At 43.1% G+C, this 27,395-nt stretch overlaps 1 protein-coding gene across 1 annotated transcript in view; it reads left to right on the top strand.

The window, feature by feature from the left end:
* FBXO32 (F-box protein 32) overlaps nt 1-25,286 on the top strand; it is a 34,156-nt gene extending 8,870 nt beyond the window's left edge. The window contains exons 4-9 of the mRNA XM_069220709.1: nt 243-335; nt 13,161-13,254; nt 13,959-14,143; nt 16,360-16,542; nt 17,141-17,284; nt 20,925-25,286. Of these exons, the coding sequence (XP_069076810.1) occupies nt 243-335; nt 13,161-13,254; nt 13,959-14,143; nt 16,360-16,542; nt 17,141-17,284; nt 20,925-21,014 (789 nt within the window). The 3' untranslated portion in view covers nt 21,015-25,286. The remainder of the gene's footprint in view (nt 1-242; nt 336-13,160; nt 13,255-13,958; nt 14,144-16,359; nt 16,543-17,140; nt 17,285-20,924) is intronic.
* Nucleotides 25,287-27,395: the final 2,109 nt, after the last annotated feature.

Below are 27,395 nucleotides of genomic sequence, written 5' to 3'. Positions count from 1 at the left end.
TGATGTTTATAGGAGAATGTCTCCTAGCCCCTCTCCACTGCCAGGGGTTTTGAGCCCTATCCCCTGTTGGTGAGTCTTATCTCAGAAGGGGCAGACTTATCTTTGCTAAATATATTTGTCTTTTTGGTTATACTGTCCATAGCCCATTTTTAAGTAAACTGCTTAGATTCCACAACAGGATTTTAATATGGACTTTATTTCCTTCCTTACAGTTCTGTTTATTTTTTTCTTTTTGCTCTTAGCGGCACGGCTACTGCACCCTGGGAGAAGCATTCAACCGACTGGACTTTTCAAGTGCTATTTTGGATTCCAGGAGGTTCAACTACGTGGTGCGGGTGAGTACAGCATGCCAGTACCTTGAGCTGGTTAGATCCTTGGATGGGTGAAGAGCACGGAGCTGGGGTTCCCTCGCTGATGCGATGGGTGCTGCTCTTTTATGGTCATGGAAGTCGTCCTTACCTATGGACAAGCTGCCGCAGCCCTCCGCATGGAGATGGTGGTGTCTAAACATATAATTGATTGAATGAGGAAGTAAAAGCCTGGTCTTGTTGGTGCTGGCATCACAGCACACTGCATCACGTAGAGTAAACGTTGTTGAACTGTGTTGTGCCATAATGTACTTAATTTCAGTGAAGGGACTCCTTTAGATTTTCTAGAATAGAATTGTGATTGGTCCAGGACTCTTCAGCTTTGCTCTTCCTATGGCTGAGCCTTCAGATAGCCCTCTTCCTTCCTAGAATCCTACCAGTTTGTGTGTACACGAGTGTAGCGTCCCTGATGCTGGGACTGCATGCCTCATTAGCATGCACTGTTATTGCTAAAAGGGACGAAAGGAGCAGGCATTGCCTTTAAGAAAGGCATGAGGAGTTTATGGTTGACGCCACATTCAAACAGTGGGATTCATGCTTGTGGCCAGGAGCATCTTAGCATGGGGCTTGCACTTTCGCGAAAGGTTGCTTTTGGTAGAGATGCAAGCATTGCAGCACGTATTGTTTTCTATATATACATCTATGTATTGATTTTTTTTAAACATGCACCAACCACAGGCCAAGTACATCATGCTATATCAGATAATTACCCACTTGGTGTAATGTCCAGAATGCTCGTCACCATTGGAAAAAGAAGCGGCTGAACAATTACCAGTATATCGCGTAATGCAAACATCAATAATTTGAGAGGAAACCCAACATTTGCCCCAGATCTTGGTATGTTTTCAACACCACCCCTCGCTCTATACACCGTTTCTCCTGCCCTGGCACAGTTGTCCATGCCTCTACTCCATTCCACTGTCGCGGGAACCTCTTCAGCGTGTCAGTGTTTAGCTGGATCTCATTTAGCTACTAGCAACCCTATTTCAACAAAGGGTCTGATTACTTTATTGAGCTGCTCCTAGCAGCTGACCTTTCTCCCAAACCCTCCAAGACAACTTTGAGAGCATGTCCCTTCCTACACGTAAAGTCCCTTGCCCGATAGATGAGAGAGCATAGGGCAACGGCTGGCTTACAAGGTGCAGCAGTAAAGCTACCTTTGTCGCAGAGAAGCAAGGTTCTTGATGTCCATTCTCTATGTTTTTGAGTGTTCATCCTGCCAAGCAACTGGGTTATTTGTAGGATGCCGGGTGGCTGGGTGTTGTGAGAGTGCAGTAATAATAGCAACATGTGCACCTGTTTTTAGCTCGTGATGAGCAGATTCAGAACAGTTTCCCAATATCCATCATGCGATCACCCACCACTGCTACTTCACCCTAAAGTACATTCTTTTCTGTCTTGGAGCCAAAAGTTTGGATAGAGCTTCTTCTGAAGAGGACAGTTCCCCGCAGCAGCTTTAGTTCTTATGGTAAACTGTTGAGCCGGCAGCTTATGAGACCGAGCAGCTGCTTTGGAGTCAACTTCTGAAATTAAGCTTTTACTGGCAGGTTCTGTTGTTTACAGTAACTTCAATGCCAGTCAACTGATTCAAGACCGCTGCCAGAACAGTGTCATTGAGTGTGTCGCTTGCACCACGTGCAGGCAGATCCAAGTGAAATCATGTTCAGGACATTTGGTACTACTGCCCAGAAATTACCATGTGGCTTATCTTGTTAACGACCTTTTTGAAAATGTTGCCTGATGGGACAATGGCAAGGGCATTAAATTGCTAGTAACATTAAAGGATGATGGATGGAGTGCTGAAGCTCTCACCCCAGTCACAGATCTGGGTTTAATCCATCTTTCTTTTTCTCACCATGCCACCCCAATTTGTACCCAGCCCTATGCAAATCAGTATTGACCCTGTTCCCCATAAGAACAGTCCAGCACGAACTGCCAGGTTAGGTACTCCCTGGCCTGGAAACAAGCATCCTGGAATCTGTTTCAGGGTATCACCCTTCATCAGCCAGGCTAGCTTGAATCCAGTGGCACAGTGAGCATGAGACCCACGTCCGCGAAACCTTCTATGGGGGCCTGGAAAGATTGGGAACCACTGATTCAGACTTTTGGCTAGAGGCTGGCCTCTACTGGTATATATGAGAATAGTACAGACTTGTTGCTGGAGGCTGCTGGCCTCTACTTAGTAGCTTTATATGCAGAATCGTGCAGACTCGTTGCTCGAGGACTGATATATGAATTGTACAGATTTGTGGCTGGAGGCTGGCCTCTGCATATCTTCTATATATGAGAATCATTCAAACTTTTGACTAGAGGCAGGCCTCTACATATCTGGCATATATGAGAATCGTACCGACTTCTTGTTGGAGGCTGGCCTCTACTGGTATATATGAGAATCGTACAGACTTGTGGCTGGAGGCTGGCCTCTACTAGTATATATGAGAATCGTACAGACTTGTGGCTGGAGGCTGGCCTCTACTGGTATATATGAGAATCGTACAGACTTATGGCTGGAGGCTGGCCTCTACTGTATTGTATTGTATTGTATTGTAATCGTATTTATATAGCGCTTACTACCCATGACGAGGCGTCGAAGCGCTTTTCGATGAGTAGCACGCTACTCCGGTACCCAACAAGAATTAGTGATGGATTAGTATAATTTAATAAGGAGTACAGTTTTAGTATTATTATGAGTTAATTTGAGTTGCGGATATGAGAGTTTGTTAGTTAGATTGACTGGAGTAATGGAGGGGTGGAGGGAGGAGGAAAGAAATCCAGAAGTGTTAATTGGGAGTTTATCCTTCATTTACTCAATCCAAAGGCTTGAGATGAATAAAAGGGGGGCGGAGGGGAAAGAGGATGTGGAAGGGTTAGGGAGAGCATAGTAGCAGGGTGAGATGAATGCAGGAGAATTTAGTAGGGTTGTGTGGGAGGTCACAGAGGTAGAGTGAGGTTTGGTGAGTTAGATGTGGAGGTGGAGGGAAGAGCTTAGGCAGAGATATTTAGGAGATGAAAGTGGTCGAAGGGATTTGGGATGAGTCCGAGTGAGAATGGAGGATAGTTTGATAGAGACATGACATAAGAGTGATGAGTAGATAAGTGTGATAAAAAGAGAGCAGAAATTCATAGATATCTAGTATAACAACCCAAAAAAAAAAAAAAAAAAAAAAAACAGGAGCCATGCAATGATCCACAAACATGCCAGGCACAGAAACAACATATACACATACATACACATATATATATATATATTTATACACACACACACATGACTACACACACATATGCACATACAATACATAATTAGAATCATGGGTAAAAAATACTTAGTCATCCATCCATCATCCTGGTAAAAGGCGGGAATTCCTTTACCTACTTCGAGGGTGGACGGGGTGTGGCTCAGCGGGCGGAGCTTTCAGGTGCTTTATAAAGGGAGAACCTTCTACTCTGTGTCTCCAGCAGAGGAAGATAGAACCCGCGCGTCTCAGTCAGATACAGATTATGCTCCAGTACATCATCAGTTCACCTCCAGGAAGGATTCTAGATCTTTTCTGCTATGGGATCTCTGAGCGCACAGCCTTGCTTTATCTTTGCCAAGCCCAAGAGTTAGGGTGGCTTGTCCTTTCCAGAAGGTGAGCTTCAACTGCGGTATCTGCTGCGTTTATATTGTACACTAGGGGTACGTGATGGGCCATGGGGTAAACGTCTCCAGCAACCTTGTGTGCCTTTGGCAATGTTGTTGTTACTAGTGCGTCTTTGTGGAGATGTCCTCGTGCTTCTGCGCATCAACAACGCACCACGTGAAATTGGCGGTAAACGCAGTGGGGTCGTTTTGGAAAGCTGTCCATCATACTGGTAAGAGGCGGGAATTCCTTTACCTACTTCGAGGGTGGACGGGGCGTCGCTCAGCGGGCGGAGCTTACAGGTGCTTTATGAAGGGAGAACCTTCTACTCTGTGTCTCCCGGAGAGGAAGATAGAACCCGCGCGTCACAGTCAGATACAGATTACGCTCCAGTACATCATCAGTTCACCTCCAGAAGCTGAGCTTCAACTGCGGCACCTGCTACGATTATCATTGTACTGGTATATATGAGATTCGTACAGACTTGTGGCTGGCCTCTACTGGTACATATGAGAATCATACAGACTTGTGGCTGGCCCCTACTGCTATATATGAAAATCATACAGACTTGTGGCTGGAGGCTGGCCTCTGCTGGTATATATAAGAATAGTACAGACTTGTGGCTGGAGGCTGGCCTCTACTGGTATATATGAGAATCGTACAGACTTGTGGCTGGCCTCTACTGGTATATATGAGAACCGTACAGACTTGTGGCTGGCCTCTACTGGTATATATGAGAACCGTACAGACTTGTGGCTGGCCTCTACTGGTACATATGAGAATCATACAGACTTGTGGAATTCCTGTCTTCCGGTAGGCCCTGTACAGACTGGTAGGTGGAGGCTGAAGCCTGGCCTTCTTCTGCGCAGCCGCCTAACGTGTTGATTTCTGTACTTCCATTGGGTAGTGCGCCGACCAGAGGCTAGTGGCTGAACCCCGGCCTTTCCGCACAGCTGCCCGGCAGCCTTGTGCACTGAGACTGACCTGCTGAGCCGCTTAGGGCTTGCAGAGGTTACTATTGCTGCAGAGGTCGTCAGGCTTGGAGCGCGGGGTAGGTCGGATAGACCAGAGTCCCCTCCTCGCCCCGGACCGGTCTCGCGCTTCGTTTGACGTGGCGCGCGCCACTCAGGCCCCGGTTCTGCTGCGCTGTCGAGACGCGCGCCGCTGTTCAACATCTTCTAGGGGGTGAAGAGAAGTAAACCTGCTCCTGGCTGCAAGGCTTTGTGAAGCGACTTGGCAGGCGCCCGCCTTCGGGGAGGGGGAAGACTTGGCATTGTCTAATAAAATAATACAATCCCCAGATTCAAGCGCTTAACTCCTCCCCATCTGCCCGGGGCCATTCGGTTTGTAATAATATTTACCTGCGCCTTGGCGTATGCGTCTTATTTATGCCGCTTTAGTGGATTCTCGAGCACGTGGGGTCTTCGGAGTCTGTAACGACTGCCAGGCAGTTAATTTGTTATGTCCGTTTGGAAAACAAGGATCTTGTGAGGATTTGGCAGCAGCACAGAACTGCAAGGGGGAGAGTGTGTGACAGCTTCCAAAGTCCAAATCACAAAAGAAAAACAACATAAATCTCTGCTTCACAACCCCTTTAACACTGGATAGAGTGTGTTGTCAGCCATAGATGTGCCCGCGCAGTTCTTGGTCTTCTAGAGACGCGACCACAGCCTGTGTGTGGCTCTAAGTTGTGCTTGCAGACTCTGCCGTCACCCCAAGATGTGCCCGAGGAGCCTGTCCCCCTGAGATGTGCTCCCAGAGCATGCATCCACCGAGCATGCACCCCGAGAATTTGCATCCCTCAAACATGTGCCCTCAAAGCCTGCATCTCCCATGGCTGTACTAGCATCACCCCAAGATGTGCCCCAAAAGCCTGCATCATCCCATGATGTGACCACAGAGAGTGCCATCACCTCATGATTTGCCAGAGAGCCCGGGTCCCTCAAAGATGTGCCCAACAAGCCCGCATAGCCTGCCATTACCAAAATATGTCCCCAGAACGCAATTTTGAGATGTTTCTAAACCAAGCCGTACTAAAGGCGTTACTGGAAAACCAGTGAAGTCAGATCCCAGCCAGGGACGTTCAGCCATGTATTGTTACTGGTTGTGGCGAAGCAGTTTTAAAGCTTATCTTTGGGTAGGACAGGTCCACAATGGTTTCAGTCTGGGTGTCGTCAGTGCTGTTTCAGTGCATCACTTTATCCCTAGACACTCGCCCCAGAGACAGTTTATTCTTGTGTCACTACTTTCTTTTGTCCTTGGTTCTTTGTCCTGCTCTTCTCGCTACTTTAGACCTTCAGCAACCAATCCACAGCTGTCCACTCTCCTTCTCTGATCCTACAGGGACCTCCATAGTTCTTATAGTCTTGAGATTTAGTCACCAAGCCACAGAGTGCCAAACGGAGGACTTGGTGAGCTGTTCGCATCTGACCATGGATTATGTGGGACCTCAGCAAGCATTTACTCCAGAGTGTTAGATGCTTCCATTCTCCAGCACTGGATGGATCGAAATTCTGTCCTGACAGCTCAGCAAGTTCATTGATGCCCACTTTCCGTGTGTGACGTGTATTCTCACCATTATCCCCCATCCCTCCAAATTTACCTCTTGCCTTGAAACCAGATACAAACCAAAACACCAGCATACTGCAGCACTGATCCATAGTGATTCAGTCAAGTGATGTGAAAGATTGCTTTACTGACAGGTGTGCACAGTTGCTTGGACTTGACTGTTTCTTTAGTCCAATACAGACTGACCAATCAGACGAAGGCACTGTCTCCTAATATAGAGCTTGTCAACAAGACTTTACAGCTGGGCCTTTGCTGTAAATTGTGTTTTTAAACCTTGGACCATGCAGAAGCCAATTCTACAGGCCTGTTGCTTGCCTAGCAGTGGCCTGTGTGGACACTGTCCCCATACAGTATTGGCCTGTGCTTGCACGCGTATTATACTTGTGTGTGGTCACTTGTAGCTTTGTAGGGCTCATTCAGTATCTCTGATTTTTGTATTCGAACTGGTCACAGTTGGTGCACCCCGCATGTGGTGTGATGGGGATCATATAGACTGGCCATATCTTTGTACTCCCTCACACCTCCGTAATTGTGAACCATTGTGAGTTCTTTACTTTTGGGAGTACCAAGTGGCGACATTAAGGATAAATAAAAACGATTCTTTTCCACGCAGGAACCTTGCAGATAAAATGTACATACAAGTGACAGAGGTTCTGCTGTACAAGTGAGGGTAGGGAGCCTGAGCAGGTACTTACAAAGTAATCGTAAGCAAGGTTTACCAAAAGAGCAGTTTGAGCTAGATTGGAAAAGAAGGGCTTTAAGATGCTTCTTGAACATTGCATGAGAGGTGGTCGTGTGCGGGGCAGGGTGGGTGGTTCATTACACATCTTTCAGGTAGGAACCTTGACCGTCTTAAACCTGGTAGTGAGGGTTCACTTTGCTTGTTGTGTATGACTTGCCCCATTCAGGCTGTTGCTTGGATATGACATCGTGCAGTCATGACACATGTGGCTGGCCTAGAACTCCTGATATCATTTCATTTTCCCAGGGCTCTGCCTTGCTCCAGACCACAACTGTTCACTAAACATTGCAGCCATAGTTTTGACCGTCACTTGTTGGCTTGGGCATTTCAAATTTGCATTTGTGCAACCATGGCATTGTCCAGCTCTATTGTGCATTTTGTTCACTGTTCCAGATGTCTGTTTTAATAAGGACTCTATTCACAAGTTGTGCTTCTTTTCACTTTTTTTTTTTAATTTTTAGCAAATGGTTTTTGGAAGTGTTTACTCAACTAGGCACATATTATTTTGCCCTGTGCGACTGGTCATTAACTGTATCAGGCACAACCGCACTGAGTTTTTTTTAGAAACCTTCATCTGTGTTTTCACCACGTTCAAGTAGTCCCTTTTTGTTCTAACTTGACAGTTCAGCGTTCTGTAAAACACACTGGTACTGCTTCTCTAAAGTACCCAGAGTGCATTTAGGCTACACGAGAGGAGTATTTTCTCACTTTATGCTATTGGCTGTTTGGTGTATCAGTCCGCCTTCTAGGACGTGGACATTTAACCGTCATGTTGTCCGTCACATTCAGTTCTTTATCACCTATATGCTTTCTATAGCGAAAGTAATACTTTTATTGTACTTTTTTTTATCTCATTGGCAAAGCTAATGGGGCTGGCATTGAAGTGAAAACAAGCATTGGTAACAGCCTTTGTGAAAAAACATTTGTACATGTGGAGGCATCATAAAGGCAGACCTATTTTCTGTGCCAGTGATTGCCATTAATATGGCTACTTTCACACCCCCCGACCATCTTATTTTATGTATTTTAACATTTTTGCTACATTTTACACACGTTCCTTTGAAAGCGCAACCTGAACGGTTAGCGTAATAATGCTTAAGTGAAATTACTTCCTAAACCTGAAAGTCCGCACTTGTTGCCTGTCCTCGTGGGGAATATATTGCCAGTCAGTGGCCAAATCAGGGCCTGGGCTCTTCAGGTGTCTTGCCACGGGTGTGTTATCCAAGCGCCATTGCACGGAGGGCACGAAGATGGATGAATGCCTCCACCCCACCCTCCATCCTGCTCGGGGAATGTGGGCAGACGTGGCTTCTCCATATGGGCAGAGGAGCGTTGCTCCCCCCTTGAACCCGCTGCTAGCAGCAACCACTGCAAATCCTTTTACACAGAAAGGATAATAAGCTCAAGGCATTGGGGGTGACGAGCAGAGGGGAGTGCTCTGTGCACTCCCCTCAGAGCGCATCTGTGTTTGGCCGGTCGTCTTGGGCCGGCCAAACACACATGCGCTGTAGGCACCCGGTTGCTGGGCTGGAGAGAGCCTGCACAGGCTCCCAGTCTGCCAGGAGCTGGGTGCTTCCAGCCAATCCTGACGCTGCTTTGTGCAGCGTCAGGATTGGCAAGGACAGGCTGGGAGCCTGTGTCTGCAGCAGCAACCGGAGAGGAGCGGCGTGGGGGCAGATGTAAGTTTTGTGTTTGTTTTTTTTGTTTTCGTTTTTTTCCTGTGCCCCACTCCCCCTGCACCCTTCTCCCAGCTACGCGAGCCGCTCCTGATTGTGGGCCAGGATTTACATAGCCACAGGACCAACTAAAACCACGTTACAGACGTCTTTGTCCATTACATATTGTTTTGGTTGAGTGTTCTTGGATGGCAGTGTTCTTACTTTGATGCTTGTTAATGCACTGCAAGGAGAAGGCTCAGTGAGTCAAGCACATGCGACTGAGGTTTGTGTGCATCACGCATGTGACATTTTCTCATGTCAACAGTTCAATACAGTGAGTATCACCAGATTCCTCAGTGGATTAAGCACTTGCTGCTGGGATCCTAGTGCCTAATGCATATTGCAGGTTCTCATCGCGCCAGGCAAGCAAGCGTAACCTTCTTTTTTCTGCAGTGGATAAATTGAGTGGCAATCATTTGGTTAGTTCCAACAGATTATTTACGGCACTATGTGCGTAGTAGGAATCATAATATTAAAATACAATTATTTATCTGTGTAAGCGCCTAAAATACATTTTTTTGCGCTAGAGCAACGCAGAGTAGTTTATCATGCACTTGAATAAACAAATGCTGTCCCGTGTAACACTAGACCCACTGAAGACATGATTTAGGTCTGTACTTGAGTATGTATTTCCGGTTTACATCAGGTGCTTGTAGGCTCTCCTACGATAAAGCACAGGGTCCTTTCTTTGTTATGGTTTTAACTCCTTACGGACGGAGTTAGATTTATTAAACATCTTTCATTACGTAGAACACGTTATATCTTTGCCTTTGTGTTTCAGGTGCATCGTAGCACTTTACACATAACATACTGATGCTCATTACCCATTCATCCTTAAAGGAGCCATCCGGGGAATTAGCTCACACTAGGTTTCAAAACTCCACCTGACATCGTCCACAGTAATAGGCAGGAGGCAGCCGAGCATAGACACGAAAATGTTCACAGATCGATGACTTTAAATAAAAAATGCAAAAGTAACAGCAACTGAAAAGAAAAAAGACTTTAAAAAATGTAAATAAAAGAAAAAGAAGGAAAGTTGTGTACCACAATGTCCCTCCGCCTAGCCAATAGCTGCACCTTGCATTTACCTGGGACCTCACATGATGCAGTCTCAGAATGCAGGTGGGGGTTTTAGATCCTCTTTTCATCAGTGATGCGCTCAGTTTCATTTGTGGGTTCGGCTGAAGGACCCAGATGTCGGATTAGAGCAAGTGCCTCAGCATAAACTCATATCGGGAGCGACAACAGGCCCTAATGTCCTCTGGGAGCCCGCTGGTATCACCGTCAGGTGTACCCAGGACTGGGAAGAATGAAGGTGGTCCAGGAGATGGACGGTTGTGGTACGATCTTTGGCCTCTCACTCTTGCATAGCACCAGGAGTATCCCTGCTGGTGGGTGAATTCATCAACAAATGCAAGTGTTGTAGGCCGAAGAGGGCGCAGAACAGCTAAAAAGGGAGGCTGTAAAATGTCTTCAAGACAAAAAGCTTTGAATACTTCCGGTGACCATGGTTTGTTTACCTTACTTGAATGCCTCTTGAAGGTTCTCTGACCCACTCCCACATTATATTGGCAGATCAAGATTTTCCAACCTACCACCAACAGTAATGGTCAAACGCGATCCTCATGTCTTCACTCCTCCGGACATCCTTGACTACAGGAGGTATCCTAGTAGAAGAAATCCCTGAATGTCAAATCCTTCTTCCTGTAATACCTAACGTCAGGTTGATTATCAGTTTTAAGAAGAACCTCTGTGTGTATTAATATAACTGAAACCAACCGATGAGTGAGTATTGTATTGTTTGTTCTGTTGCCCTGTTGGTGAGTCATGCAACCAAGCAAAGCGCCCTTCGCAGGCATGTTGGTACCGCAAGCTTGTTTTCCTTTCAGCAGATGTCAAGGTTGAAGAGTTAATGTGGGACTTTAATAGACTGCTTAGTCAGAAAGCCAACTGATGTTCAAGTTGGACTGCAAGAGGGCGGCGAGAGGAGGATTGGTTGGTCTGAGTCACTCATCGTCCTCACTGCAGCCCCGGGCTAATGATCACAAGTCGCCCGGGCCAGAGGAAACATAAGCTAGTGATTAAAATGCTGCTCCTGGGTGAGCATGGGCACACAGACAGGTGTTGACGTGAGCTAGACATTTAAGGCACGTGTTACAGAGCAATGCTCTATTTGACTCCTGATTAGCAACTGTTGTGTATTATTGACTATCTTAGAAATACGAGTTGTCCAGAAACGTAATTGGAGTGTACCATTCTGCTTTCGGCTCATCTGGGACCGTTTAGGGCAACTGAAATTTACAATAGTCAAATGGCTTACTCCAGAGCCCCCAAATCTGCATACTGCACATAACGAAGGCGGACATGATGAGGCCGTTCACCCATCCAGGAAGACTAAGGGGTGTTCCTAGTGCAATGGAGCATAAAGCTGCATAAAAGGACACCTGAGACTGGCATCTGCATCCTCAAACTTGCATCATAAAAATCAGCGTACTCTTCACTTATTTCTTTTATTTTACCACAACATGCCCTGTGGAAACTGGAGATATTTCTATTTTATTGTTAGTCTTGGTTGCACGTTTCCTCAGAAGAGGGCTGTAAGGGGGACAAGTGGGTTGGAAAGCATTTGTGAAAGGGTTGTTCGAATAAGAACACCAATATGCATCATAAGCTGCCGGAGGAAGCCGTCTTGGACCTTGCCATAAACGTCAAATTTGTGTTCACGGAATGCAGGGGTTTCTTCGTAGGGAAAATCAAATGTGATCACTATTTGGGTGTCTTCATATGCAGAGATTTGGGTAATCACTTAGAACTGCCATCCCTTGATATGGGAATGGCAGATCTTTATGGTAACTACTTAGCTGTGCAACTTGTGACGATTCACAACTGTTTTTTTAGAGGGGGGAGTTTGGGACAACCCAGCTTACTGGGTGGAATTGGCACTGTTGAGCATGGTCGATCTACTGGGCTTGCTTTCCGTGGCCCTGATCCCTCAAACTCTCCAACTGTACGTGGGCGACACTGTTGTGCCTAGGGGCAGTGCTTCGATTCATTGGATAGGAGCGCAGACTTACCGGGATGACCCAGCTGTGGCAGAGGACATGGTTACGCCATACTGCCAGGCCTCCGGTGGGACAGAATGGTTATCATGCACCTTGGGGATGTCTGGGGGTGTGGGTGTCCATCTGCTGGATTTACCACTCTCATCATTAATGCTGCAGGCCAGTTCCCAGGATTACACGTGTGGTGGGAGGCCTGAGTTGGTGACCTCGATTGGCTTAAGGCAAGATTGGCACTCAGGAAAATGGCAATCTCCTCATACCTTGCAGAAGCGGACCCCTTCCACATGGCCTGGCCTTTTGGGAGGGGATCAGGGAGACGCTCGCCGTGATTCTAGGCCACCAAATTACCCTCACCCCCAGGATTGCCTTACTTGGCTTATTGGAGGAAGTGAGGGGACCGAGGATGGAGCGGACACTTACTGAGGTGACAACAATAGTGGCCGAGCGTGACTTCTCACAAATGGAAATTCCCAGGCCCCCTTCGGTGGTGGAGTGGAGGAGGGGGACTGACGGTGTTCCCGGCAGGAGTGGCCAATTTACGAGGTGCGGGGCAGCCCCTGCAAGCATGAGAAGATCTGGGGCAAGTGGTGGGACTACCATGGCCTGGATGTGGAGACCTAATGGATGTTCCCATGTATTGTGCCTACTGTGTAGACATGTGGAAATGGTCATGTGTACGTTGTTCCTGCTGTTAATATCAATAAAAAATTATTATCCAAAAAATAACTGGCATCTCTTTAGCTGGGAGCTAATGGCAATGAAATCGAGATGCTGTTTATTTCATCCATGTAGAAATGCAGCCTTCTGTTCTAGGCATGGAGTACTCCAGTGTTGTGGTAACAAGTGTTCCAGTGATCATTTTGTTGTCTGCACTGGAAAAACATGTTTTTTAATGTGTTGTGGGGCAAAGAGGTAAAATTGCACATGTATGCTGGAATTCAAAATAGAAGTACAGGTCGAGAATATTCCAAAGCCATTGGTATTTTTGTAAGGAAAATAACCTGGCCAAGAAGAACTGGCAATGTTGTTGGGTCTCCTTTTTGCTGCCTCCAAGAATGACATTTTTTTTCTTTTCCTTCTAGCTGCTGGAGCTGATAGCAAAGTCCCAGCTAACTTCCTTGAGTGGCATCGCACAGAAAAACTACATGAACATTTTGGAAAAGGTTGTGCAGAAAGGTAAGAGAGCTACCTCCAAACAATCGCAAGACGTATAGAGACTCGCTGTCAGTGGTACCAGGCAATATGTGAAAGCAACCAGTAATTGCTCAGTTCGTACTATTATGCGTCACACATGAGTAGCTGAAAATACTAAGAAATGCTCTACTCCAGAGAGGCACGACCATTGTGTAATCTTATGTAATTGAGCAGGAAGTTTACTTTAAAATGCCACCGCTGTGCATTTCTACTAATGTTTTGTAGTAGAAGACCTGAGATGAAACACATGACAGTTTTTAGAGGCATAAGTAATAACCAAGTTGTATTCCTGAGGGGGTAAGAGGAAGATAGATCATAATGTGTGTGGAATTTTGTCCCAATTTGGTGTGGTGTTTTAAGACTGTTTGAGAAAGGCAATGCCTTTTAAAACAGCCAGGGGGATTCTCCTTGGCCCACCTAATCGCCACCATTTATAGACTGTAAGTCAGTGTATTCACCAAATCATTTTAATAGGATAATGGGACATACAGTACATTTGTTCTTGTACACCGTCGGAGTAAACTGCAATCCATCAAATGCAACTTTATCCTAAGTCTGTCTATGGTCTTGAGTCTTATAATTACTACAAAATAATTTTCTTTTAAATGTGGATCAAAATGACTGTTTCTCCTCTGATAAGATGGTGATCTGACTTGCAACATTCAAAATTTCTTTTCACCCCCAAGTTCTTGAAGACCAACAAAACATTCGACTAATAAAGGAATTGCTGCAGACCCTTTACGCATCCCTGTGCTGCCTCGTCCAAAGGGTGGGCAAGTCTGTCCTGGTTGGAAATATCAATTTCTGGGTGTACAGAATGGAGACCATCCTTCACTGGCAGCAACAGCTGAACAATATCCAGATCACTCGGGTAAGAAGACTCCATGTTTCTCGTTAGCTGGCTTTTGTTTCCTCTGAGAGCCTCTGAATCTTCCATGCATCATGAATGGAAGCCACATGGTACTTTGTGAAAGAATCTGAATGGCATTGCAGTGAGAATGGAGCCTGAATGGAGAGTGGGTTTTAATGTATGTGAACGGTCTGTGCATAGTGAATAGAAACTGAATCGTCATTGCATCTACATTGCAATCCTGATCGTCTCAGGAGTCCCCATCAGTCCAGCTGCTTATTCCTCAGGTTTCTGGGTCTATCTGGGGTGTTACTGCCCATTTTCTGAGAAGAATGAGAGCAGGGAGGGATTTTGTCTGTGCATGTTGTCTGCGGTGCCCTGGAGGAGTACCACGCACCACTGCGTGTGCACTTGTGGGTGTCGTTAGTGTCAGATGATTAAAATATTACATGTACTTGTTGGGGTTGTCGGAAGTAAATTTGTTTTGTTGTTCAGGACGAACAAGAAGCGTTTAAAGGTTGGTCAAGGGGGTTGGAAGTAATTCTTGCCTTCAGAGAGAGTCTGTAGTTTTTTGAAGAACACTTGCTCATTAATGGAAATTGATTAGCGAGTATTTAAATTAAAAGGCCAGTGCAGCTTGCCTATAAATCTTCAAAGCCAGATGTTCATGAGAAGGGATAACTTGGTGCAATTTTAGTGATTCTCCTTGTCAGACTGATTGACGCTGTTTAGCTATTTAGATGGTGGAGTAGAATTTAAACATGGCGTGCTTCTACCTACTTGCCAAACCACGCTACATGCGTATTCAATGTTATAGATTGAAAGTGTTCCACAGTTGAAATACATGAAAATCTACCTGTGCTTTAGCCCTGATCTACTCTAAAAGTCAGAGAACCCATTTCCAATAAAACCTGTTTTTATTTAGTTCCTAATACCACATTTGTGCCATTTTTAAAACCTGTACATAACCAGTGTTACCAATAACTAAATAGTTTTCTGGCACTTACTGTACATACCTTGGAAGGATCGAAAGTTGAGAGGGCTCTATAGGGTTTGAAACGTGATTTCAGATCACATCAGATGTCATTAGCAAGCGCTAACCCGCCAGGCCATCTGTAAATTTACTTGATGGTGTAAGTGTTTCAAAAGATCATAATAAGTAAAACATAAATTCCACTTTATCTTAACACGCTTAATGAAGCATTACTACTGTATTCATGGTGTTCATTTGTGTATTCAAGTTTCACCATAACATACTCATTTCTGCTTTACTACATAACTTTGATTTGCCCCAAAACCATTACTTCTGTGAAGACCTAATTTTTCACGGAACCTTCAAAGTCAATGTATTAGTTTGACATTTTAGGATGAAATGTCAAATTTTAGTATAGTGACAGTTTTACTTTGAAGTGTATGGAGTAAGGGTACAAATAAAGCCTAAACATTTTTGGACACATTTTTGTCACATATCTGTACACAATTGGGGCTATACTTCTTTCACCTTCACAAAGGATGTAAACTATTCTTTCGCATTCATGCTTGTAACACTCTGTGGTAGATCCACGATTCACATCCTGAAGTGAACTGAAGTAGCACTGGCCTCCCATCCTCTCAAATAATATTGTAAATATGTAGCCAGGGTGATTGTCTGATTTGATCTTCAGTTCTATATTTCAAATATCTAAGTAGAAAGTGAAATTGTCTTCTAACATACAGAAGATGGTTTCAGGGTTCAATGAGTATGGCGTATTCCACCTGAAAACAGACTGCAAAAGCTTATTTTGCAAAAACGGAGGCACTAAAATATAGAGTGCAAAGATTTTCTAACTTATGTAACGCCCTGCAGAATATCTCATTCTTATATTCACCCAAACTCACTTCCCATATATTTTAAGACTGAGAGCATTAAATAACTATCAAGGTTTCAGTCCTACTGCATTTAAGGGCAACCGCTTGAGGTGGGCATTCAGGCAGATCAACATTTTTGTTTGGTGATATTTTTTGCAAAGTCCAGATCTGGTAGTCTTATTTTTTGAAGTCTACATTTTTGGAAATGTGTTTTATCAGTTTGTTTTCTTCTGCCTGCGATATAAATTCCCTTTAGCTATCCAGTTGGTGTGTTGATTTTTTGGAATGTTTGTAATCTTTGTCAAATTGGACCTAAGCAGCCACAGAACAGATTCTTGTCCCTATCCTCTTTGCACCTGGTTTAACTTTAAAAGATGTCTTCCTTCCAGCCTGCCCTCAAAGGGATGATCTTCACAGACCTGCCCTTGTATTTGCAACTGAACATCATGCAGCGGCTAACAGACGGCAGGGACATCGTCTGCCTAGGCCAGGTATCTTCTGATCTGCAAGTGCTGAGCGAGGACCGACCTCTGTGGAAAAAGCTCTGCCAGTACCACTTCACAGACAGACAGGTATGTTATGCCTTTATTGTCATTTCTACGTAGGTCTGTAGTTCCCCAAATTATTACAAGTGTAGCATCCTGATGCAGAAATAACCATTTTGAAAACACAGGTTAAGCCATAATTCAAGTACTAGCTTTGCACTTTAACTTAGCTCAACCCTTGATTGTAAGTTGGTGCATTAATGTAATCCAAAGGTGCGAATTTTTCAACACCTATTGGTGCAAATTAAGTGACATCTGTCATGAATGTTTACAGACTTAAATTGGATAGAGGAGCTGAATCTGGATTTTATTATTTTTTGAGGTGTGTTGCAGCTTTTGTGTGTACGGGTTGTTAAATCCACTTTTTGAATTTTGTCATGCCTTCCAGCTCATTCCCAGTCAGTAGGTTGAGACCCATGTTTGTGTCTGACCTCTGCTGCTTGAAAACTTGGAATTGTATTTCTGTTGGTCACAATAATAGCTTCTGGACAAAATATACTGCTGTAACTAGAACAGTGTCACTGTTGGGCCTGCCAGAACAGGGACACCATGTAGTTAGTAAACACGTTTTTAAAGACCTTGAGCATAAAACACAGCCTAAAGAAACCATTGTTTACTTTTGTAGATTCGAAAACGACTTATTCTGTCTGACAAAGGACAGTTGGATTGGAAGAAAATGTACTTCAAGCTGGTACGATGCTACCCCAAGAAGGAGCAATACTGCGGCACGCTCCAGCTCTGCAGACACTGCCACATACTGTCCTGGAAGGTCAGTTCACTGAGCTTAACAAATATTCTGTCTTTCTTTTCGTAAGCAAGCGAACTATGAAGCTTCCATTCATGATTTAGAAGAGGGCGTTAACAGGCCATACCCTTAGAGAAGCCTGAGGTTAGTGGAGGGTTGTGTTCTCAATGACTGAGAAATTTGCCAGTTCATCAGAGTTTTTATATTGGAATCATAGCAATAGACTCCCAGCAGAGGACAACAGTGCAGGACCCACATCAGTCTTGTATGCTGGAGCAGTGCCAGGGGGACCTGTATGCAAAAAATGGCATGAGGGGCAGAGTCGTCGGTGAGGGGCCTGTCAGAGGAGCAGAAGTCCCCACAAAGTCCCTTTCACCCGCAAATCATGGCTTCTGCCATGCTGATGGGAGAACCTTCAGGAGAAAACTTCATGCACTGGTGATGAACTCAAAATTTGGTGTTCAGGGCGCGGTAATGCACTAGGCTGCCATAGCACTGATGCCTCTGCCACAGCAATGGGTGGGTGGCTGGACCGCCCGACTATCCATGATCCTTTTGGTTAGCTCTCCAAATGTGTAACTATGGTATAGGTTATCCTCCCGTTGAGTGTCTGCATATTGTTGGATATGCATGTCCTAGCCTATTGTCCATGCCTTTGTGTTGCCTGCTATAGCCTCTATACGAACATCTACTATGAATTGGTATGGTCTGTTTCTCTGTGTGGTTAATGGTTGAGTATTCTAAAAGGACACACTTACTGATCTTGCACAAGGCTTCCGGGGCACAACTTGGGTGCTGGACAGCATTGTGAAATCAAAGCGCAGTAGAGCAAATCAGTTTATTTAATGCATGAGGTATACAAAATATAAATCATGCACGGATCCCATTACCACCAGCGGGCATGGTAGCAGTCCATTTTCTAGGAGCTTTATTTTTCAGAGTTTCTCCCTTTAGTTTAGATGGTTTACTAGGAAGTCTTTCACAGCCTGGAAACCTCTAAATGTACAAGTCAGCATCTGACAATCCATGTCACTGAAAATTCTGTTTGCTAAATGAATACTGGCCATGTCGCTTTGGGTTTGTAAGAATGAGTGGTACTCAGCAGAGTGACGTTTGTTCACACTAGCCTAGACTGTAAGGATTTATTCACATGGACAAAATCGGACTTGGGCATATCTAAAATAAGTTTATGCCACTGTATTACTCTTAGTTACCCAACAATGCCATAAGGCCAGATGTATTAAACATTCTTTTTGGTCGCAAAAGGTCTGAATCAGCATTTGCAACCATAGGATTGTTTTCACATGTACTAGTCCCATTTTAGGAGTCAGAAACATTTTTCTGACCCCTAATCTAGGATTTCAAATGGATACCGATTCGGTATGTCCCTTCTAAATACCCAATATGTAAGAACTGTATCATTTTTTTTTCTACCGAAATCTAGCTGCAAAGCATTGAAAATGTAATGATCCCTCACAGAGGTGATGATGTATTCACAAAAGGGAATGATTTTTGTGGATGTTAAAAAAATGGATGCAAAAAAGTTTAAAGTGTAGACACTCTTAGATACATTTTTTTTTAAAGGTAAAGCTTTTTTTGACACAGCCATGTTTCCTTTTGAGAAAATCGGACTGCATTTAAAAATTGGCTTTAATTAAAAGCAATCACCGACATGGTGATCTGCTGGCCACAGCAGGCCTCCATCTCTGGAATGACCTCCTGTCATCATGAATCACAGGTTGCAATCTCCATCATTAATAGTCATCAGTTAAGTCAGATTCGGACCCTCTGCCATCAGCTTTTTAAAGTCCGGCCTATTATCAAATACGGGTGGTTCTTAAAAATCTTTACTGGTTGCAAAAATACTTGTCGCAGTTTGTGACCAGATATTCATGCATTTGACCCATACTTCTGAAATACGCAAGAAATAAAGTGCTGCATTTCAAGTCACTTCTACATCTTTTTTTCCATTTATACACGTTTCCATTTATTTTAATGAGGTGTGTCTAAATGCAGCAGAAGCAGTAATAATGCTGAGAGGCTGTACAAAATTGAATTTTTTAAATAAAATTGTAAAAGGTGTGGTGGCAAATTGCAGTAGGGCATACATCGCCACCATTTTTCAATCACTTTTCTTCTGAACCAAAGCGTCTGTGAGGACCGTAATTGCTGCCTATGGCTTGCATCTTCAGAGGTTTGACTTGACAGGCGCTACAATAACTCCTTAGAAATCAAGCAAGCTGAATTATTTTCTGATCAAGTTGGGGCAGGATGTTCTGAACGTGGCACAAGGACTATCTTAGGTCTGTTGTATAGGGATGACGCAGACTTGGTGGCCTGTACATCCAAGTAGTTCAAAACATTAGTAAAAGTATTTGATAGTTTTCATGAGTGACCTTAATCTTGTGACAAATTTCACAAAGTCACAAGTAATGTCATGTGGCCGTAAGAGTACTGGATCACAAGCAGTATTTGTCAAGGGCAAAGAAAGTGAATCAGTACCTCAATTTAGGAGCTATATTCGACAATTCAAACTCGTGGTCTCCACGTACTTGTGTTAGACTCCTAAAATTCTCAGTCAATAGGTGCTTTGTTTAATGTTTCTAATGAGGTTTCCAGTTGATCTATAGTTCCAGTACTGGAGATCCATAATAGGTATTAAATCCTGATACTTGCTTAGTTTGCAGGAATTTTGGGGTGCACTAACATTAAGTGCTTGCAGGTTCAAGTGAATCATCTACACTAATAAACTTTACTCCATTTGGATGTCCATTTCAAATAGCCCTTGAATCTCACTGAACAAAGATGTTATTATTGATTGCTTGAACAATGATAATGGTTTGCAAATGCCCTGGCTTTAGTGTGTTAAAATTGCCCTGAGTGCGGTTGACAGACCAGAGGTATTCTTAAAGCCCTCAACCTTTCAAAAGGCAGATAAATTTGAGATCAAAAACAATTTATGGACAAGAGACCTGTTTTGCAGGAAGAAATAGAACTAAACAAAACTCCACTGCTAAGAGCTATGCCCCAATCCAGACTACTATGCCTATCGAACCTTACCATTTTATGGACTTTGCAGTTTGGGAGGTAGGCCTTTTGGCGTGATTTAGACTTGAAACCATACCTCATTTACTGAATTTCCCACTGGGAGAATTTAGCAATGCCTCTGTCTCTTGCTGTCCATGTGGTGAATTTTTTGACCAGACTTTATTTCATTTTATGTTTTTCTGTAAATGTTGTGAGTGTTTCACTAAGATATTTTTAATCCCAGAACTGAAAAGATACAGTTTTCGTTGCTGTGGACCTGCTCTATGTTTCTTTTTTTAAATTGCGCCTGCGTGCAATGTCTGAATTGACTTTTTTTGCGCTTTTTAAAGTTTCCTGCATAACAACACAAAATTAACATGTTCTTATATTAACGTAGGTGCTTGATATACTGCAGCTTTTGTGATTATATATTTATAATCTAATAAAGCATTTTGAAAGACTTAAAATTTCTTGGTAAGTGTGTACGTATGAGGCAGCACATTGCCAGATCAGATCCCATAGTATTTTGCTCACTGATCGGAAAGTTAGTCATTTTAACCATCAAGTACATTTTAATGTTGTATTTTAAGAAATGATCACAGTGTAACTCGTCTGTTTTATGTGTTACTGATTTTAGGGCACAGAGCACCCATGCACAGCCAACAATCCAGAGAGCTGTTCTGTTTCCCTGATGCCCCAAGACTTCATAAACTTGTTCAAATTCTGAAAAATGTGGAGTTATCCAGTTACCGTTGACTAAAGTTCCCTGGAAAAATTCCAAGACTGAGCTTTTGTGTTCAGTTGTAAATAATGTAAATACATTTGATGAATGCTATTTGGAGAGTCTTGAGTTGAGTGGAAGACATAGCAGAAATGAACTCTAACCTAGTCAGAGACAAGCAAGGAGAATTCTGTGAACCTGAAAGTTGATAGACGGGACAAAAAGGATGTGCAATGGAAATTAACATTAGTTCCGGGACTGAGTGCAAGTGTAAGGCAATCTTACGCAGAAAGAAAGAGAGCAATATATCCAGTATTAAAATGGAATCTATCCAGTGGTCAAAGACGTGCTGTTTAAAATTCTGGATAAATTAGAACCATGTAAGCTGATTGTGAATAAACCTGATATGGATTTTGTTTATGGACAATCACATTTGGAAAACTTGCAATTCGAAGTCATCTCCATGAAAAATTAGATTCATCAACTTCACCAGATTGAACCCTTTTAAGATCTCTGGAAAATTCAGAATGTTGTTCACTACGCAGTTTAAGAAAAACCACACCTATTTTCTACCTCTACAATAGCATACTAAACTGATTTTTTTTTCACCAACTGTTCTTACATATGGATTGTGAAACCTTTTTTTCTTTTGGATTTGTATCCGATAAACAAAAGGGAACTTGGATTTGTATCCGATAAACAACTTTTATCTAACTATTTTTTTGCTGGGAAGGCCAATTTCGTGTACAGACCCTTTGAGTTTTTTACATGTGTGTGTTTTGCATTACTGAATTGTGAACACTTTCTAGCTGAGCATTGGAAGCACGGGAGTGGTTGTGAGTGTAAGCAACATAAACAGGTGTTTGTCTCATTGGATGAGCTCATAATGAATCTGTTAAAAGTATTCATTACTGCAGGGGACAGTCTTGCTGTGGGTGCGTGTATACATATATATGTATATATATATATATATATATTTTCTTTTTCATATTCCATTTAAGGAAGGTAGGCTGTCTCCCATGTTCAAATCTTTCTTTTTTTTAATGATATGTTTTCTCTTCTTGCTAGATTGTAATTTCTGCCTATTCCATTAAAATAAAGGGCAGGTGGTATTTCTGAAGCTCCATATGGTTATGAATCTAAGATTCAGGACGTCTTGTCAAATGGTTTCCTAAAGAAATAGGCTGATTCCATCTCTAGAAACATAGGAGGGTCCAACCTGAAAAACTGAAACTGTTACCAATATGGGGCCCACAGCCATTTTCTGTCTTTTCACTGTGAACTTTTCAAAAGAATACGGGTGCCCCTTTGGAGCTAAGGGGAGGGGTGAGAGGGTGAATAATTCTACTTAAAGTGATTTAGATGAGCAGAAATCATTTTTATATTGGACTTTTCTGTAGCTGTGAGAATAACCATCCTTGGGTATTGCTATTGTATCTGAGCTAGGTATTGCACCGGAGTTTTCCAATCAGAATAATTATAGTTAATGTGAACTGCAGTAATGTAGTAATGTATGAGAGCAGGTTAAGGGTAGAGAGTTTTATGAAGGGCAGTATATAATCTTTATATTTTGCAGACCAGTCTGATTCATGATAGAAGTGAGGGTGAGTATGCAAGAGATGCTCTGAGGCATAGCTGGTGGATAACAATGAGCAGGATAATAGCGCTTGTAGATTTCTTTATGTAGTTATTCTCGGCGACAGATGAACCACTAAGGAACTCATAGCTCTTATTACAATTTAGCCTCTGCTCTAATATCTTAACTTTCCAATCAGTCAGATACATATGTCGACTCATTCCTGAAAGTTATACTCCTCCGTTTACATGTGTGTTCTTCAAAGTGTGTCCACTTAAATTGATTCATTTTGGGTCTTTGATTGTCCAGCAACCTATTGGGCCACAACACCAAGCTCCTTTCTTTGGTACCAAGATTACAAAAGGTAGAGGCACCACGAGTGGCTCGTCATCCTAAACAGTTTCATAATAGAGGATTGACAGTGTGAAACTTAGTTAATCCTTGGGCAGATATGTCATGTCAGTTGGAATAACAGATAAAGTGGACTTATGTCTGAAAGGGCCAGAAGGTCAAACAACAAATTACTGGCGACTATGGAGGGAGGGGCTGATCAATGCAGCTTTAAAACCTAACTTTGTCATCAATAAGGGTGAAGCTTATGACATTAACCTTGGCTTAGCCTGGTGAATATACTAGCAATAATATGTAGAAATATTGTTATTTCTGGGGAGTGTTGTCTCCCAGGTGACCTGTTTATATGGTATGCTCTTCAGGCAATATTAAAAGAGAAACTCTACAACTAATGCTGACAGGATTTTCTGCAGTGCACGGTTGAAGGGAAAAAAGCCTGGACCTCAACCAGGCATGTGTTGAACTATATTGGACTCAAGGAAAATATTCACTGCGAGAAAGTTCTTGGGCATGTGTAAGGTGCTGCACATTAGAGAGAATGCTTCAGAGGTTATGTGCATGATGGGTGGGTGGGCATGTAACAAGGGTAATTTTTGAAGTGCTTGAAAATTGGAAACCACCCTGCTTCCTTTTGAAGATAAAAGTGCATTACTGAACCAAAACTAGTGTGGTTAACCACCGTCTGGGTAGCCAATTAGATGGGTTGGATGCTCCCTATCCGGAGAACAGTAAAAGCAAACAACATGTTAAAGGGATGTGGATTTGAATGTTGCGCAGGGAACTATGGTCCCTCCTTTCACAGATAACTGTGTAACGGTGTGCTAGATTAAATGCATGTGTTAGAATTGTTATGCAAGGCCTCATTAAATCTTGAAGCACATATTGGGGCAATATGGAGGTGATTACCTTTCCAGGAGTGATAACCCATTTCACTGGATTGAATGCAAACCCATAATTCTGGTAAGACTTGTAGTGCATACAATATGCACTTTTAAGATAATAATTGTATAAAGTTATATCATAATATATATGTGATAGGTTGTGTACTTTTCTTAAATTTTATAATTTTGTTACATTGCTTTTTTGCTTTCATTTTACACAACAGTCCAAAAATGACTGAACACCATTCTTTATGCTCATAATTTGCACCTTAACTGTCTAACTATATGTATAAGTATTGTACATTTAAAGCTTTAAGGATGGTTTCTAATTTTGTGCAATATTGATTACGGCAGGTGTCAGGTGTGTCTGCTTTTTCCTTGCACATGCGCTTTCACACTTTTATTAAAAATGCACAAGTTGCTTGATGATTTTTTTCCTAGCGTCTACCACACACTAGCAAGAATATTTGGCACCCCACCTGATAAGGACCAGAAACTCCTTATTTTGCTCCTTCACTAGTTCACAAGCCAAGTAATGCTCCATATAGCTATGTCCTGCACTTTTCAGCACCTTACGTAAAGTTTTAAAATGTTTTTTTTTAAAGCACTGGACTTTCAAATAATTCACAGTATAAGGTTTCAAACCTTTGTGTGTTAGTAACCCACATACATAGGAATATACCAACTGTACACTGCCATTGTTCAGGGCATGATAGCATTGATTACATGTAACACTTACAGGATTGGACAATTTATGGCCTAATTTCTCTTAAGATGAGTTGGCTCAGGACAGTTGGTTTCTGTGTCAATCATCATTGTCTTATTTTTTTAAGGAAATGAAATTTGAAATTGTGGAATAATAATATATGCTAACTTCCTTTGTCATATAATCTAAAAGGCCTTAATGAATTTTGGGCATGTACAAAGTAGTTATTCAACAAGCCTCATTCTAAGAATCTGTAGTTGTCCAAAATTGATGTAAGAGCAAATGTTTGTGGAATATGTTATTTGCCACCTTGCAGTATGAATGATACCTGAAAGTTAAAAGAGAAAAACGTAGATTGTGTTGTAAATTTGAAATGTAGAAGACAGGTAGGGCTTGGAGTGTGGAGGCCAGGTGAGGACTAGTTTACTTACGTTTAGGTATATTGGACTCCCTGAACCTTGGATTTAGATCATATATCCTAATTCTTACATTTTATCTCATAATTATTGGTCAAGGCCATTAAATGTCCAATTATGTAGTGTCACTGAAAATCCCTTTTCACTTTTAAACATTGGTTGGGCACTGACGTTGTGATGGTCAGATATATTTAAAATTCGTCACTTCGGATAACTAAGTACAGACCTTATTGCAAGTGTAAAACCAAACTTATTGGAACATTTTGTACATGACTGTGACATATTTCAGAATATTTTGTAAAATGTTTTTCACACCAATTTGCAATAAATAGCACTTTTTAAAATTAACTTCTCCGCTGTGTTTATGTTCCCGTGAAAATAATCTTGAAGTTGTGCAGTTGCTCCACACAAATGCAGTTTCACACCATTAGACCATTTCAGTGTCATCGCAGAAAACATCAAGTGAACGGAAGGCAAATTGAGCTAGAAATCACACAGGAAGTGACGCTATCCTTCCTTTCTCCCTCGTGAGAAGTGACAACATGGAAGACAAGAGGAGAAGTGAACTTGAAGTGTAACACCAATCAGATATCTCAAGAATCTCACCAAAGCAGATGCAAATACTCCAAATTCTGTTTATCTCCAACTCCCCCTGAAAATATTATCAAATATGGTCCCAGATTGTTTCCTCAGAGATTGTTTCCTCAGATACAGTGCGAGGATAACACAATTCCCAAATTATTGCCCTTAAAAGCTGGAATAAAAAGGCATTCCCATAAAAAATAAAAAAAAAGTGACAGAAGCAATTGCAGTAATTATAAGCCTATCAGGGGGTCCTCTGTCTTATGTTGAAACCTGGGGGTTAGGGGGTGACCCTGAGCATTTTTCATCCCTTAGATCGCTCACTATGATTAATTCTGATGTAAAAATTATTTGCTGAGCAGCTGCAGGGTATCATTCGAGGTCTGATCCACGATGACCAGTGTGGGTTTATGCCCTCGCGCAGCATTTCCCTTAATCTGAGATGTCTCACTCTTATTATACATGGGACTGCTGGGTCGGAGCAAGAGATGCCTCTCGCGTCACTTGACATTGAAAAGACTTTTAACACAGTTGGGTGAAACTATTTTAGGTTGGTGCTCAGGGAGATGGGAATTGGACCCACCTCCCAGGGATGGGATCAGCTGCTCTAGAGGTGGGAGAGGTGTCAGAAACCTGGGCGGTGGAGAGGGACACTATACAAGGATGCCCCCTCTCACCGCTACTCTTCACCCTGGCATTTTAGCCCCTGGCTGCTCTGTTGCACAGGGAGCTAGAGCCCATGGGAATCCTGTGGGTGACTCACACATTGTCTTGCTGTATGCAGCTGATACATTAATATACGTTCATTCACCTACGGAGGCACTACCTGTACTGATGAGACACCTAGAGAGTTTCAGAAAGGTGTCTGGCTTACGTGTAAACATCAGGAAAACACTTCTGTACCCTTTTGGGGGGGCTAGCTGAGTTGCCACTGAGACAACTGACAGATTTGGGTATAAGATGGGATCAACAAAGCTTTCAGTATCTTGGTAGTATGGTCATTAGGACAGCGGAGGATAATTGGTGCATTAATGTGTACACGGTGGTGCGGGGCCTCACTAGGTCGGTCAAATTCTGGAACACTCTGCCTTTGTCGGTTATGGGGAAAGCAGCTGTTGCTAAGATGGTGTTTCGCCCCCGGTGTCTATATCTAGTGCAGAACGCGATCTACCCTATTCCCGCTAAATTTTTCTAGACTGTCAGTAGTCTCCTTATCTCGCTGCTATGGGTGGGGAGGAGAAGCAGGGTAGCGATGCCTGTTTTGAAAAGGGGATGGGAGGAGGGAAGCGTGGCCCTCCGGGGCATATACTGTTATTATTATGCAGTATGCCTGCAGCATGCCACCCGATGGCTGCCATATACTGACAACTGGGAGAAGCGGCTCCTGCAGGGTATGATTGGCAACAATACAATGCCACGTATCTTAATGAGAGGGGGGGCCTACAGATGTCACATCGCCCTAGCTGGTCTGCCATTCTGCACAAATGTGGGAATAGGTGGTACAAATGTGACACACAGAGCCCCCTTTGACAGGGAATTACGTACCTGGGACCTGGAACCCTTTAGATGTATTGACATTGATATGTCCATGGAAAAGTGGAAGTAAGGGGGGGGGGGGGCGGGGGGAGTCCTCTTGACTGGGGACGTTTACCGGGGGGACGTTTTCCTCACTTTTTTGGGAGGCTCAAGATGCTTTTAATGTGGGAAAAGGTCACTTTCTACAGTTTGCCAAAATAGAGAACACTGTGAAGGAACTCTGGTGTACATACCCAGTAGCGCCCCTGCCTTCACAGGTGTTGGGGGGGCTGATTCAGTGGATGAGGATAGTCACTTCATCTCCCTGTTCTATACCGCAATCCATGTAGCCGTAGTGAA

The sequence above is a fragment of the Pleurodeles waltl genome, chromosome 2_2 (assembly GCF_031143425.1).
Source record: "Pleurodeles waltl isolate 20211129_DDA chromosome 2_2, aPleWal1.hap1.20221129, whole genome shotgun sequence".
Classification (NCBI taxonomy): domain Eukaryota; kingdom Metazoa; phylum Chordata; class Amphibia; order Caudata; family Salamandridae; genus Pleurodeles; species Pleurodeles waltl.
This window is presented reverse-complemented; position numbering and strand designations above follow the sequence as displayed.